Source organism: Stegostoma tigrinum, chromosome 21, assembly GCF_030684315.1.
Source record: "Stegostoma tigrinum isolate sSteTig4 chromosome 21, sSteTig4.hap1, whole genome shotgun sequence".
Taxonomy (NCBI): domain Eukaryota; kingdom Metazoa; phylum Chordata; class Chondrichthyes; order Orectolobiformes; family Stegostomatidae; genus Stegostoma; species Stegostoma tigrinum.
Window position 1 is genome coordinate 11,606,889 of NC_081374.1, and position 16,506 is coordinate 11,623,394.

Genomic DNA, 16,506 nt, shown 5'->3' on the forward strand with positions numbered 1-16,506 from the left:
AGATTTAAAATAGGTTATTGTGCAGTAAGAAAGAACATTAGTTTCAATAGTAACTTCCATAACACAAAGCCGGTCCATCATCTACAATACACAAATCAGGAGTGTGATAGAATACTAGATAACAAAGTGTGGAGCTGGATGAACACAGCAGGCCAAGCAGCATCTTAGGAGCACAAAAGCTGACATTTCGAGCCTAGGCCCTTCATCAGAGAGGTGGATGGGGAGAGGGTTCTGAGATAAATAGGGAGAGAGGGGGAGGCGGACTGAAGATGGATAGAGGAGAAGACAGATGGAGAGGAGAGTATAGGTGGGGAAGTAGGGAGGGGATAGGTCAGCCCAGGGAGGACGGACAGGTCAAGGAGGCGGGATGAGGTTGGTAGGTGGGAAATGGAGGTGCGGCTTGAGGTGAGAGGAAGAAGAGGCTAGGGAGGCCAGGACGAGCTGGGCTGGTTTTGGGATGCAGTTGGGGGAGGGGACCAGCTCATTCCCTCTCCCGACTGCATCCAAAAACAGGCCCAGCTCATCCCTGCCTCCCTAACCTCTTCTTCCTTTCACCTATCCCTTCCTCCCACCTCAAGCCGCACCTCCATTTCCTACCTACTAACCTCATCCCACCTCCTTGACCTTTCCGTCCTCCCCGGACTGACCTATCCCCTCCCTACCTCCCCACCTATACTCTCCTCTCCACCTATCTTCTCCTCTATCCATCTTTGGTCCGCCTCCCCCTCTCTCCCTATTTATTTCAGAACCCTCCCCCCATCCCTCTCTATGATCAAGGGTCCAGGCCTGAAACGTCAGTTGTCCTGCTCCTAAGATGCTGCTTGGCCTGCTGTGTTCATCCAGCTTCACACCTTGTTATCTCGGATTCTCCAGCATTTGCAGTTCCTATTATCTCGGATTGAAATGTTTGCTCTGTTTTCTCTCCATAGATACTGACAGACCTATTGTGTTTCTCCAGAATTTTCTCTGTTTGTTCCAATTTCCAGCAGTATTTTATCTATATTTGTATATTATTAGAACATATGGCTTCAACTTTAGAGTGAGCAGATATGAATCAAGATTGTATAGAAATGCAATTCTGTTCTCTCTATCAGCTACTTGGATAATCTGGACAGAATCACTGCCCCTGGCTATGTTCCAAACGAGCAAGATGTTTTGAGATCAAGAGTTAAGACCACGGGTATTATTGAAGAACAATTCTCCTGTCAGGACCTGCACTTCAGGTAAACAGCTGCATGGCTTTAGAATGTAGCCTACACCTCAGCTAATGTGAATGCAATTATGAGTTGTAGTACCATGCCCACCTGACACGTTGGTCCATCAGGCAGAACTTAGAATGAATCCCATTAACACTCAGACTCAATGAACCAACTGAGATCTTTGTGCAGTGAGTGCTGTGCTGTGGCTCATTATTTTGCGTCTTATGGTTTCCTAAATATGCAGGGTTTTGTAAAAATAAAACAGAAATCAGATTGTTTGCACAACTCTCCTCTAAGTAAAATACAGCTCTGTGTATTTCTCTTAAGCTGTGGCCACAAAGAAGTTGGATTTATGCCTCATGAAATATTCCTTGGGTGAATCTTGAAGCCCATGGTACTCATTATTTGCACTGCTGCACAGGATGTACAGTTTGTGAGTAATTTATTTTTGTTAAGATGTAGGGTGTTAGCCTCAGGGAATTGAACTGTATCTCCAGCTGGAAACTAGTGCTAGCAGTAAGCAGTCCCATGCCTGCTGCCCTACACCCAGAAACAGAGTAAATCTCTCCACATTGGTTTCCAATATGCCTCCGCTTAAATGAGGAAATCACATGACATGGCCCTTTTCATACTGACCATCCTAGGCCCCTCCTGAATGTGATTGTCAATGGAGATAGCATTGACGATGAAGTGAATCAGGTTCAAACTCATTTAGGAACCAAATTATGATCACTGAAACAATTTCGCTTCGGATCCTCATGGTTAGCATAAAAGACATTAGTCTCATCAATCTGTACTAGGTTGAAGCCATGATCCCAAATGCGAATGGTTAACATCTGATCTACTATTGCACTGAAGCTTGGCCTTTGAGAAGGACCCCATCAAATGGGCCAAAAATGTCCTTTTATCTTAAACATCCAATTAAAGTTTAAGAAGAATAAACAACTACAAGGGCAGCGCAGTGGCTTAATGGTTAGCACTGCTGCCTCACAGTGCCATCGATCTGCGTTTCATTCCAGCCTTAGACAACTGTCTGTGCAAACACCTCCCATTCTCCCCATGTTTGTGGAGGTTTCTACCAGGTCTGGCTTCCTTCCACAGTCCAAAGATGTACAGGTTAGGTGGATTGGCCATGCTAAATTACCCATAGTGCCCAGGGATGTGCAGGCTAGATGGATTAGCAGAGTTACAGGGATAGGGTAGCGGGGTGGATCTAGGTGGGATGCTCTTTGGAGGGCTGGTGTACACTTGATGGGCCAAATGGCCTGCTCCCACACTTTAAGCACTTCATCTGAAACAAAATATTTTGCTGTACATTTTCAAAAGAATACATTCCAATTCCGTAGGTTCTATTCTACACATGTTCAACATAATTATGAAGGGATAATCCTTCTCAAGTTCTTAAAACACTGATGCAGTTAATGTATTAATTTCTGCTGTAACCTCAGAATGTTCGATGTTGGTGGACAGAGGTCAGAGAGGAAGAAGTGGATCCACTGTTTTGAAGGAGTTACCTGCATTATTTTCTGTGGCGCTCTCAGTGCATATGACATGGTGCTGGTTGAGGATGATGAAGTGGTATGTAATTTTAATTGTGTGTTCACAAAACCAATCCAATGGGATAGTTCAAAACAAAAAATGTGTGTCATGTGGTGTCCTAACGTTTTCAAATCTTCATGGGGTACGGGAGGAAAAAAAGCCAAGAAGTTTTAGATGGACTTATTGGACAAAAGAACTTGCAACGTATCTTCTCTCCATCATAAGGTTAGAAATGGGATGTTTGCTAATGACTGCACAATGCTCAGTACCATTTGTGACTCCCCAGACACTGAAGCAGTCCATGTTGAAACACAAGGCCTGAGCAATATTCAGACTTGGACTGACAAGTAGTAAGTAACATTCATGCCACACAAAAGCAAGGCGTCCCCAATAAGAGACAACCTCATCACTATTCCTTTACATTCAATGGTGTTACCATCACTGAATCCCCCACTATGAACATTTGTGGTTATGATTGGGCAGAAATTGAACTGGACTAGCCACATGCCAGGCAGCCAGAGGCTAAGAACACTGCAGTGAATAACTCACCTCCTGATTCCCCAAAACTTGTCCACTATCCAAAATCTACAAGTCAGGAATTAGATGAAATACAAACCACTTGCCGGGGTGCGTGCAGCTCCAACAATATTCAAGAGGCTTGACAACACCCGGGCAAAGTAGCCCACTTGATTGACGCAACATCCATAAACATCTGCTCTCTCGACCACTAACTTTCAGTAGCAGCAGCGTGTGCTATCCACAAGAAGCACTGCAGAAATCCACCAACACTCCTTTGACTGGAGCTTCCAAACCCACAACCACAACCACTACCATCTGGAAGGATAATGGCAGTCGATACATGGGAACACCAGCACCTGTACATTCCCTGCTAAGCCATTCCCCATCCTGACTTGGAGATATGCCACCATTCCTTCTTTGTCGCTGGGTAAAATTCCTGGAATTCCCTCACTAAGGACATTGTACATCGTGGACATGCAGCAGTTCAAGAAGACAGCTCAATACCACTTTCTCAAAGACAACTAGGGACAAGTAATAAATGCTGGTCCAGCCAGCAACACCCACATTCTCACAAAAGAATTAATAAAAACAATGGCTACTTTTAGTGCTATAAGATTCTAAAATTCTGACCCTTTAAACAAATGACAGCATGTCAAAATACAAGAATGGATATATTTGGAAGGACATGCATTTTCTGGAGAATATAATTGCTTAAGATGAGGTTCAGTGAGGCCAAAGTGGATACCAATTGAGTGGTATCAGTTCAAACAGGGTCCTGAGCTATTTCCATGGGTGCCTTTCTGTCTATGACTGAAATGTGCTGAATTTAATGTCATGCAATGTCAAGTAAATGGTTATATGTCAGGTTCCTTCAGCGCAATATCATGAAGCATCTGCGTCTTAGGTACAATCATTGCTGTGTTAGTTGTTCATCTGGAGGAACTGTGAACTGTGATCAGAATGTGCGAGGGTTGATTCAAAGCTTTATTTTACTGCATCAGACATTAAACCAAAAATATAACAGCTCTGTCACTGTGTTAAATTTCAGTAGAGGTGAAAGCCCACTGTAAGAACTGGTGTACCAAGGACAGATGTCTCATAAAATTGACCTTGCTGATCACTGAGCAGTTTTAAAGGAAACTTACCAAAAATAAATTTTTCTGAAGAAAGTTCTCGACCTGAATCATCAACTTTCCTGCTCCCCTGATGCTGCTTGGCCTGCTGTGTTCATCCAGCTTCACACTGTGTTATCTCTAAAAATAAATGCGACAGGCACATAAAATTAAGCATGGGGAATAGTCAGTGACAGCAATGTGTATTCAGGAATCTAGCATCTGTAACTTTTCTTACCTTGGCAGTAACTGTGCCAAACAATTGTTTCATGTTAAATTGCAAATTAATGTTTTATAAAAAGCTGAAGCAACATGTTGTGTTAGAATTATGATTAAACATCGGTGGAAAACTTCATTTCAGGTCGTGACCTACACTAATGATGAATAATTAACAATCTGAGCAATTTCCTGGTGAATAATGAACCTTATATTGGGAAAATAAAATGAAGAATTACGGATGCTCATCTCTGAAAGAAGCAAAAACAGAAATTGCTGGAGAAACACAGCAGGCCTGGCAGTATCTGTGGGGAGAAAGAGTTAACTATTCAAGTTAACTCACCCTTTTTGTTTGAGTTCTGATAAAGGGTCACTGGTCTTGAAATGTTAACACTCTCTCTTCACAGATGCTGACCGACATTCTGAATTTCTCCAGTATTTTCTGTTTTTGTTTGACTTGTATTAAGAGAGCTGGCTGAGACATTCGGTGTCTGGATCAATACTAGAACCTTTGTTATTTGTAATTTACATAAATGATCTGGATGTGAATGTACAAGGCATGATTAGTGAGTTTGCGGATGATGCAAAATTCGAAGGTATTTTTGATAGTGAGGAAGGTTATCAAAAAATACAGAGGAATCTTGATCAGATGGGGAAGATTGGCATATCAATAGTGTGAGGTATTGCACTTTAGTTTTTGTCCAATGTGTGCAGGAGGGTTTCCTGACACAGTATGTCGAAGGGCCGACAAGAGGGGAGGCCACACTGGATCTGGTAATGAACCAGGCCAGGTGTTTGATTTAGTGGCAGGTGAGCACTTTGGAGAGATTGACCATAATTTGGTTATGTTTACTTTAGCAATGGAAATGGGTGGGAACATGCCACAGGGCAACAGTTATAGATGGGGGAAGGGCAATTATAATGCGATTAGGCAAGACTTTGGAGGCATAGAATGTGTTAGCAAAATGCAGGGGATGGGGACAATCGAAATGTGGAGCTGGTTTAAGGAACAGATATTGCGTGTCCTTGATAGGTATGTCCCTGTCAGGCAAGGAGGAAGCAATAAGGTAAGGGAACCATGGTTTACTAAAGAAATTGTATCTCTTGTTAAGGGGAAGAGGGAGGCTTATGTGACGATGCGACGAGATGGTTCAGATGAGGTGATGGAGAGTTACAGATTAGCTAGGAAGGATTTAAAGAGAGTGTTAAGAAGAGCAAGGAGGGGACATGAGCAGACATTGGCAGATAGAATAAAGGAGAACCCCAAAGCTTTCTATAGGTATGTGAGGAATAAGAGGATGACTAGGGTAGGAATAGGGCCAGTCAAAGGCAGAAGTGGGAAGTTGTGTGTGGACCCTGTGGAGATTGGAGAGGTGCTAAATGATTATTTCTCATCTGTTTTCACTGAGGAACAAGAGAATATTGTAGAGGAGGCTACTGAGTTACAGGCTACTAGAATTGAAAGGATTAAGGTTAGGAAGGAGGTGGTGTTAACAATTCTAGAAGGTGTGAAGGTAGATAAATCCCCTGGGCCATATGGGACTTTTCCGAAGATTGTCTGGGAAGATAGGGAGGAGGTAACGGAGCCTTTGGCCTTGATCTTTGAGTCCTCATTGTCTACAGGTTTAGTACCAGAGGACTGGAGGAATGCAAATGTTGTGCCCTTGTTCAAGAAGGGCAGTGGGGTTGACCCAGGTAATTATAGACCAGTGAGCCTTATGTCTGTTGTAGGAAAAATTTTGGAAAGGGCTATAAGAGACAGCATTTATAATCATCTAGCAAACAACAATTTGATTGGAGATAGTCAGCATGGATTCGTCAAGGGCAGGTCGTGTCTCACAAACCTCATTGAGTTTTTTGAGAAGGTGACCAAGCATGTGGCTGAGGGAAGGGCAGTTGACGTGGTGTACATGGACTTCAGTAAAGCCTTTGATAAGGTTCCACATGATAGGCTATTGGAGAAAATACAGAGGCACGGGATTGAGGGAGATTTAGTGGTTTGGATTAGAAACTGGCTTTCTGTAAGAAGGCAATGAGTGGTGGCTGATGGAAAATATTCAGCCTGGAGTCCAGTTACTAGTGGTGTGCCTCAAGGATCTGTTTTGGGACCACTGCTGTTTGTCATTTTTATTAATGACTTGGACACAGGCATAGGTGGATGGGTTAGTAAGTTTGCAGATGACACTAAAGTCAGTGGAGTGGTGGACAGTGTGGAAGAATGTTGCAGATTGAGGCGAGACTTGGATAAACTGCAGAATTGGGCCGAAAGGTGGCAAATGGAGTTTAATACGGGTAAATGTGAGGTGATTCACTTTGGGAGGAATAATAGGAAGGCAGAATACTGGGTCAATGGAAAGATTCTTGGTAGAGTGGATGTGCAGAGGGATCTTGGTGTCCACGTACATAGATTCCTGAAAGTTGCCACCCAGGTTGATAGTGCTGTTAAGAAAGCTTACGGCGTGTTAGGTTTTATTGGTAGAGGGATTGAGTTCCGGAGACGTGACATCATGCTGCAACTGTACAAAATGCTAGTGTGGCTTAATTTGGAATACTGCGTGTAGTTCTGGTTGCCCCATTACAGGAAGGATGTGGAAGCATTGGAAAAGGTACAGAGGAGATTCACCAGGATGTTGCCTGGTCTGAAGCGCAGGCCCTATGAAGAAAGGCTGAGGGACTTGGGTCTGTTCTCATTGGAGAGAAGGAGGCTAAGAGGGGATTTAATAGAGACATACAAGATGATCAAAGGATTAGATAGGGTGGACAGTGAGAGTCGTTCTCTGAGGATAATGACTTCAGCTTGTACAAAGGGGCATAGCTACAAATTGAAGGGTGATAGATGTAAGACAGATGTCAGAGGCGGCTTCTTTACTCAGAGAGTGGTAAGGGCTTGGAATGCCCTGCCTGCCAATGTAGTTAACTCAGCCACATTAGGGGCATTTAAACAGTCCTTGGATAAGCATATGGATAATGGTGGGATAGTGTAGGGGGAGGGGCTTAGATTAGTTTGCAGGTCGGCGCAACATCGAGGGCTGAAGGGCCTGTTCTGCGCTGTATTGTTCTATGTTCTATGTTCTATGTTCTATGTAGGGTCCCAACGCAAAACGTTAGCTTTCCTGCTGTGTTCCTCCAGCTCCGCACTGTGTTATCTCAGACTCCAGCATCAGCAGTTCTTACTATCTCTGAGGTCCTATGGAGTGTTGTGGAACAGTGGAACCTATGAGTGCAAGTACAAGTTCATTTTAGTCATCAGTGGCATCACAGGTGGACAGGGTGGTGAAGAAGGCATTTAGCATGCTGGCCTTCATTGGTTGAGGCATTGAGTATAGGAGTTGGGATGCTATTTGACAGTGGTATAAGTCGTTGGTGAGGCTGCACTTGGGATATTGTGTACAGTTTTTGTCACTCTGTTATAGGAAAAACATAGTTAAACTGGAAAGTGTACAAAGAAGATTTACGAGGACGTAGCCAGGACTAGTAGGCATGAGTTATAGGAAGAGGTTGGCCGGGATAGAACGTCATTCCTCAGAACATAGGACAATCTTATTGTTTTGTATTAAATTATGAGGGGCATAGATTGGAAGAATGCATATAGTCTTTTTCCCAGGAATGGGGAATTGAAAACTAGAGGGCATAGCTTTAAAGTGAGAGGGAAGAGATTTAAGAAGGACCTGAGGGGTAACTTGTTTACGCAACTCTGGGCTGCCAGAAAAAAAGCGGTTGACGCAGGTACAATAGCAACATTTGAAAAAACATTTGGATAGATACATTTGTGGGAAAGGCTTAGAGGGATATGAACAAAAGGAGGGCAATTGGAACTATCTGAGGAGGCACCATGGTCAGCATAGACCAATTTGGGCTGAAAGGCCCGTTTCCATGCTGTATTACTCTGCCACTTAATATGTTCAGAATTCCCTTCCCTCCTGATAATGAAACTCCCATCTTAGCTCTCAATCTCCAATTTTCTTTTATCATTCCATCGTTGACAGCACAATCTTCAGCTGCATGGGTCCCAAGCTCTCAAATTCAAAACATCTCCCATTCCCAAACCACCCACCTCTCTGCCTCCTCCATTAAAACATTCCTTTAAACTTTGATGGCACTTTTATCACCTGTTGTGTATTTCTCTATATGGCACATGCTTAATTTTGTTTAACTTATTTTGTCCCAAAGAACTTTAAATATGCAATGTAAATGCAAGTTTCTGTCACAGCACCACTCTCGCTTGGAGACTTCGTCTAATTTGAGGCAAATTGGGTTCCAATTGAGATCAGAGATAATGGAAGCTGCAGATGCTGGAGAATCCAAGATAGCAAAGTGCGGGGCTGGATGAATACAGCAGGCCAAGCAGCATCTTAGGACCACAAAAGCTGATGTTTCGGGCCTAAAGAAGGTGGTGGTGAGCTTCCTTCTTGAGCTGCTGCCAATCACGTACTTTTGGTTGACTCACAATGCCCTTAGGGAGGGAATTCCAGGATTCTGATTCTGCAACAATGAAGGAACACGAGATAATGGGAACTGCAGATGCTGGAGAATCCAAGAGAATAAAGTGTGAAGCTGGATGAACACAGCAGGCCAAGCAGCATCTCAGGAGCACAAAAGCTGACGTTTCGGGCCTAGATCCTTCATCTGATGAAGAATGAAGGAACACCAATGTGTTTCCAAGTCAGGATGGCGTGTGGCTTGAAATGCACCTTACTGATGGTAATGTCCCCATGGATCTGCTCGTCTTGTCCTTCTAGATGGAAGTGGCCATGAGCTTGGAAGGTGCTGTCTAAGGATCTTTGGTGAATTTCTGAGTTCATCCTGTAGATAGAGCACACTGCTGCTTCTGAGTATTAGTGGTGGAGAAAGTGGATGTTTCTGTATGTGGTGCCGATCAAGTGATGTCATTTTTAAAAGAAGTCTTGTGAATTAAGACCTGGAATACATTCGCTGTCTAAAGTGAAGGAGGAAGTAAATTAAATAGGAATCTTTGTAAGAGATTTGAACATGAACTTTAAAAGAGAAGTTTTGTAGGGGAACTATGTGGATAAAGCAGTGAAGTTGGTTTAATCAATAACTTTTTCAAGAATTTCTTTTAAGAAAAGCTGACCAAAATGCTTGCTCCAATTTCTGTCTGTAATATTGAACGAAAACATTCCAAAAAACAGATCGGAAAGTGCTGAATTGTGGAAGATGTTGAGATAAGTTGTTAGAATGATGGCAGGTTGCAAAGGTTGTGGAACAAAATATAGACTTTTATTTTACATAGAAGATACAACACAAAAACAGGATAATTTGTCAAAAACTACTCTATCCTCATGTTTATGCTTCATGTGAGTCTCCCACCCCCTCCCTTCATACGACTCTACCAATATTCTCTTCCATTCCTTTCTCCCTCATCTATCTATTTCATCTGATGAAGTAGCAGCACTCTGGAAAGTTGTGATTTCAAATAAACCTGTTGGACTATAACCTGGTGTTGTGTGACTTCTGACTTTGTCCACCCAGCCCCCAACACCATCACATCTATTTATTTGGCAGCTCCTTAAACACATCTTGTCTATTTGCTTCAACTATTCCTTGTGGTATTTATAGAATTAAGGGGGTTAATTCTACATGGTATAAAAGAGACACATTGCATCACTACCTGTGATGAGTACAAAGACAAATGAATTTGCTTTGCAGTTTTGTAGCAGAATAAAGCCACAATAAAGATTTTTTTAAAATGAAGTTAATTTATCTTATCTCTGCAGACTGTCTTTAGCAACATGAAACCAAGAATATTATTGCATTGCAACCATTCTCCGGATCAAGAATTTTTCCTGAATTCCTTATTTTTCCATTTTATGTTTTCCTTCCCTTAGCACAGTAAAATGGTAACATGATTTCTGTCTGTCCACTTATTCCTACCAGAACCGAATGCATGAGAGTCTCCATCTCTTCAACAGTATTTGCAATCACAGATACTTTGCAGCCACCTCCATTGTGCTGTTTCTGAATAAGAAGGATCTTTTTGAGGAAAAAATCAAAAAAGTTCATTTGAGCATCTGTTTCCCGGATTATGACGGTACTTTCATTTTTTTCCCCCCCTTGATTTCTTGGAGGAAAGTGTGTTCAGTAGGTTTAAATAGATAACTTAGCCAAACTATTTGTTACTTAGTTCAAAATATTCAATATTTGACCTTCAAATGTCCTCCATTATTTTTTTAAAATGTAACTGTTGGGGTTAGGCCATTTGACTATTTTACTGGCTGATACCTGATTAAATTTGTTACTGAGACTCCAAATTCAGATGGACTATCAAATACATGGGCAATAACAGGTGCTGCTATCAATCATCCTGTATCAGCTGTTCACAAGACATCATTTATTAGGTAGAATCAGCTGTCAGTACTGTGTTTGAGATACTTTAGCAGCTTAGGAGTAGGCCATTCTGTCCGCTGAACCCACTCTGTCATTCAATTAGATCACAGCTGATTATTTATCTCAATACCACTCTCAAGCACTGCTTTCACATCCTTTGCTGACATTAGTCTTCAGTCTTCTACTGATTTCCGTCTTGAACGTTTACAGATTAAGCTTCCGCAGCCCTCTGAGACAGAGAATTCTAAAGATTCACCACTGAGTGAAGACATTCTTCTTCATCTTGATCTTAATTTGATCAATCCTAAAGTGGTTTACCTATTATTCTTAGATAAGTTCCCATGGTTCAAACTCACCAGCCAGAGGCATCATGCTGTCTTTACTTTGTCATGCCCTGTAAGAATTCTATAAACTTGGAGATCACTTTTCAACTTTGGAAATGTAGGTCCAGCTTCCTCTATCTCTCCTTATATGGCTATCCGTCATCCCAGAGATTTTTCTGATGAAATTCTTTAGAACTCCATAAATAGATAGATGGGAATGCTTTGGTTGGTTTAATGAAGAAAATAACCATAGTTTTCTGATGGCAGCTGATTTCTGAGTTCAATGACTCCTTTATCCCTTATATCAGGAGTGGGGTGATTACCTCATCCACAAGTCTTTTGATAATGAAGCTGTCCAGATGGCTTTTAACAAGAAGTGTTTAAAAAACTATGCTTACAGGCTGACTTAGCAAATAAAATTTCTATTAAGGACCAGGCAATGGTCATCTCAAACACAAAGTCAAAAGTATCCCCTTCAGAGTTTAATGACGTTTGCCTCTTTCATTATTTTGAGAAAGTAACTGATTAGAAACTTTAGCTCAGACTGGGTTTATCCTCCAATGACTAAGAAATATATTGAATGTTCAAAGTTTTTTTTCCTTAATCAAAACACATGCAGATATGCATTTGCTGGAATCGCATGCTGCTGAATGTCCGATTACTCAGGAATCACTAATTGCTTTGGTCTCTATCTTGAGGTCCCAACACGTATGAGGATGCTGGCAATTACATCAAGAACCAATTTCTGGATCTTAACATGCGAAAAGATGTCAAGGAGATCTATGCACACATGACATGTGCTACCGACACACAAAACGTCAAGTTTGTATTTGATGCTGTGAAAGACATTATCATTAAAGAAAATCTCAAAGACTGTGGTCTTTTCTGAACATTTTGGCTTCAGTCTATATCAGGTATGTTAAAAAAAAACTATTGTAAGAGTATTGTTTGCAATTACTTTCATGATAAATATTGATGTTTGTGGAATCAGTTATGACATTTCAGAAACCATTTCGTCCATCAAGTCCATATTGATTGCCTGTTGAATAGTCCAGCCAGTTCTATCTACCAGTGTGCCCCTCCTTATCACCCTCACCTCCCACTCCACCCCTGGTGTACTGAGGATAGAATGGTCCCCACAGTGTGGAAACAGGTCATTCACCCCAACAAATCTACACCAATTCTCCAAACAGCATCCCACCAATCCCTGTAACTCTCATCCACTTAACCTACACATCCACGAACAATTTAGCATGGCCAATTCACCTAACCTGCACATCTTTTGACTATGGCAGGAAAGCACAGCACCCAGAGAAAACCCATGCAGATATGGAGAGAATGTACAAGCTCCACACAGACAGTCGCCCAAGGTGGCAATTGAACCCAGGTCCTTGGCATTGTGAAGCAGCAGTGCTGGCCACTATGCCCCCATGTCACCCTTCAAGAGGCCATCCAACATCCTCTTAAAAGTCATTGATCACTTCTGTTTCCATTACACTCACAGGCAGCTAGTTGGAGTTCACTGTTATTAATTGTATTGTAAAAGTTCATCCTCACATCCACCCTGCATCTTTTCATTGAGTACTGCATCTGGTTAGGAGAAGAGATCCAAGCTCTGGAATCAAAGTCCTGTCAATAATAAAACAGTGTAAACCTAATTACTTACTGTAGCCACAATCTGAATACAAGTGTTTATGTAGAATTCTATAGTTTGTTAGTACAGTAATAACAGTTTAACATGGTCATGGTTAATAATTTAACAATATGGTTCCTTTCTCTTTTGAAGAAACATTCAATATTTCATCACCCAAGGTTCCCAGATCTAACCATCCTTGTCTTTCATCCTCACACGATCACATTGGACCTGAAGTCTCATCAACTGGCTTTTAAAAGACTCCTACATATCCTACATTTACCCTCAAACAGGTATCCTCTCGTATCTAATTTCTTTGCTTCCTGCCCAATACTGTTAATGATCCTTCCCCTGATTTAGCACTTTCACCTAATGACCATCCTTAAATTTTAGGGTCGTTATGGATAAAGTCAAGAGATTATGATCACAGTTCACAAAATGGTCCTCCACTGAAACTTCAATTACCCAGCCCAGCTCATTCCCCAGTACAAAGTCTAAGACAGTCCCCTGTCCTAGTTAAACATCTTTCACTGTCACCTACTTTCAAAATGAAATCTGGTGAAAAGTGTGCTCCATTAGTCATACATAAGTGCCATTCACAGAATAAAATTTTTAAAAAAACTTGAGTCCAACTTTTTTTCTCACTGCTATACCACCACCAGAGATGCACTTTGGGTCTTCCAGCCCAAACTATGCTGCTGAGAGCATCCTGCTTCGGGCAACACCAGTTCCATACCACACCTGCTGTTGGGGTCCAATTCCATGTGGAAAATGAGCCCCTCTCTAGGCCTCGCAGGCCACCCAAATGACTCAGCCGCCTCCTCTGAAAATACTGCTTCCTGCCAAAGATGCAAGGAGTATAACAGGTAAGGCAGATGAATTTAGAGCCATGATCTGCTGTCATAACTGTTCCTGTATCTTCCACTGGCTATTGGTAGGTCCATTATATATACTCAGCATTGGAGTAGGAAAATTGCAACCAAGAAGTTCTACCCATATGGCTTTGCTGGAAGAGTGCTCCAAGCTGTGCACTCTTCGTCCAGCTGCGACCTTCTTAAATCAGTAACGAAACTCTCCCAGCCTTTTTACATTCCTCCCTCTCTCACCTAAAATATCTAAAACTGTAGAATGTTGAGTTGCTAGTTCTGCCCTTCTCGCAACAGCTACAAAGTCCCATATATCAATCCTGGCTCTAAATTCATCTGCCTTACCTGTTATACTCCTTGCATTAAAATACACATCAAACCATCAGTACTAACATGTTCATTAACCTGACTCTGCCTGTTCTTCCTACTAGACTCACTGAATGACTTCTCTTCAAACACTCCTCATATTGACCTACTGCTGTTTCCTACTCCCATGCCACACTAGTTTAAACCATCCAGCGTGGCTCAGGCAAACCAGTCTGGCCCTCCAATTTAGATGTAACTTGTCCTTCCTGTAACCATTACTCTGACTCACTTTTTATTCCAGATTAAAAATCAAATTTAAATTCCACCAGCAGTCGTACTTTAGAATCCTCAGACACATAAGAAATGTCAAAACTTGGCTCATCTCATCACCTTGAGCTGCTGCAGCCCTTTTCTATGATAGTATAAAGTGAAAAATTGCAAGAGATCCAAATGTGGTAAAGATGACAGAACGGTACAATGGGATAGGCAGGTTAGTGAGTGGGACAAGATCTGGTAAGTGCAGTATAATGACAGAAAATGTGAAATTATCCATTGTGGCAGCAAGTATGTAGATATCATATTATTTAAAGTGTGACAGATCACAGAGAGACTCCCAGCACATGAATCACAAGAGATGATGCAGGTACACCAAACATTAAGAATAACTCGAAGCAAAAAAACCCAGAAGTTGCTAGAGAAACTCAGTGGATCTTGCAGCATCTGTGGAGAGAAAGCAGCATTAACACTGACACAGTCCATTGAGCTCTGAACAACTGGAGTTTCTCCGGCAATTGTTTTATTTCAGATTTTCAACTTTGGCAGTTCTTTGTTTCATACAAGAATGAATAAAATACTGTTTACTGAAGGGAACTAAATTATAAAATAAGGAAATAATGCTTCAGATATGCAAGGCACTGGTGAGACCACATCTGGAGCACCGGAGTTGGATTTCGTATTTACAGAAGGATGTAAATGCATGGAAACTGTTCAGAGGTTTACTGGACTAATATCTGGAATGGGCAAGTTACTTTAGGAGAAACTGGTCAAGAGTTGTGATGCTGTTAACAAAGTACCAATGTTAGATGGCACATTTTCTTATTCTTAACAGTCTTGAAACATTGTTTTCTGCCCTCAGGCCCTTCTGGCTCTAGCCTTCCAGCTTTTGCATGAAGTGTGCTCCATTTCCAAGAGTGAATCTATGTGACCAGCTTCTCCATCTTTGACCTCATAGCTTTCACCAGCAAGACGTGCAGAAAAATAGGTGTGGTATAGTGTGTCATACACACGGAATTGTTTTTCAGGTCTCAAACACTTATTAACAAAAGCAGCACTAAATCAAGAGGGGTAGTTGACCTAAACCAATCTTCCAATATTTGTGATTGAGGACAATCTTGTGATGCTTTACTTCAAAAACGCATCACTTTATTGTTTAAAAATTAGAGTTGAAACATTTTGTCAACAATGCAAGTGTGAAACAAGCTTCCATTTCTAAAACAAAATTAGTTGATCTGATCTAATCTCAGAGCAGGTATAACTAGTTTGTTATATTTATATTTTTCAGCTTTTGCGTATGAGCTAATTTCATTGACGTTGCAACCACTATTTTCATTCCAGCTAACAAAGGTACACAATAGCAGGTACAGGCTAGCTGCTGATGGGCACCCTAGCATCATTGTACCTAACACTGTTTTGACACAGAACACTTTATATTTTAACTGAATTAATGATTTGATTTGTTTCCTACTTCTGGCACATTAAATGTGGATCAGCAATGCATTGGATGTTCTGAACATGGCTTGACATTTGCCTTTAAGCTACAACCTGTCCTATGTTGACAACAGTTTCCTTGTTGTCCCTCCATTATAATTTCAAATCTGATCTTAATTCTGAACTTTATTTTTAATTCCCAGAATATCATCTAATTTATTTAGGATCTTAATTTTTTAAACAGGACAAAAATTTATTTACAATAAATTAACAAAAACATCTTATTTACAGATTCAAAGTTAATAAGTTCAATATATGTATACAATCTTTGAGATTTCCATTAAAAAAACCTTGCCTACAGATGTCACTTGTGCCATGAAGTGCTTAAGTTCACAGAAATGCATTTAAACTTGCTGCAACTGAATGAGGGATGGGGTGGGCTGTTAGGCATGGAGAGGGGGTAGAAAAGGAAAGTCAGGGTTTGTAAAGGGCATGGAGGGGGAACAGAACAGATGGGGGGCTGTAAAGAGGGTGAGTAAAAAGAAAGACAAAAACAGCATAGGGTAGTTAAGGAGATGGAATCCATGGAGATCCCTGTTGGTAGCAGGGAGACATGGGGGATAATGGGGATTTGAAGTGATCAGTAGCCCTAAAAAAAGGCATGGGATGAAGAAATGGGAGGTCTATTACAGGGAGAAGAGACAAAGTCTGTGAGGGGAGCGGAGACACTGGGGCTGTGAA

The 16,506-nt window shown here is 41.5% G+C and overlaps 1 protein-coding gene across 2 annotated transcripts in view; it reads left to right on the forward strand.

Moving 5' to 3' along the window:
* Positions 1–16,125, forward strand: part of LOC125462875 (guanine nucleotide-binding protein G(t) subunit alpha-2) — a 66,115-nt gene extending 49,990 nt beyond the window's left edge. Inside the window, exons 5-9 of one of the 2 annotated variants that reach the window (XM_059653347.1) lie at positions 1,095–1,223; positions 2,648–2,777; positions 10,481–10,634; positions 11,952–12,167; positions 13,040–13,724. In XM_059653347.1, the coding sequence (XP_059509330.1) occupies positions 1,095–1,223; positions 2,648–2,777; positions 10,481–10,634; positions 11,952–12,142 (604 nt within the window). In that variant the 3' untranslated portion in view covers positions 12,143–12,167; positions 13,040–13,724. Of the gene's footprint in view, positions 1–1,094; positions 1,224–2,647; positions 2,778–10,480; positions 10,635–11,951; positions 12,168–13,039; positions 13,725–15,193 lie in introns of those variants that run through there. The other variant, XM_048553331.2, reaches the window with a different exon arrangement.
* The last annotated feature ends 381 nt before the right edge of the window (positions 16,126–16,506 follow it).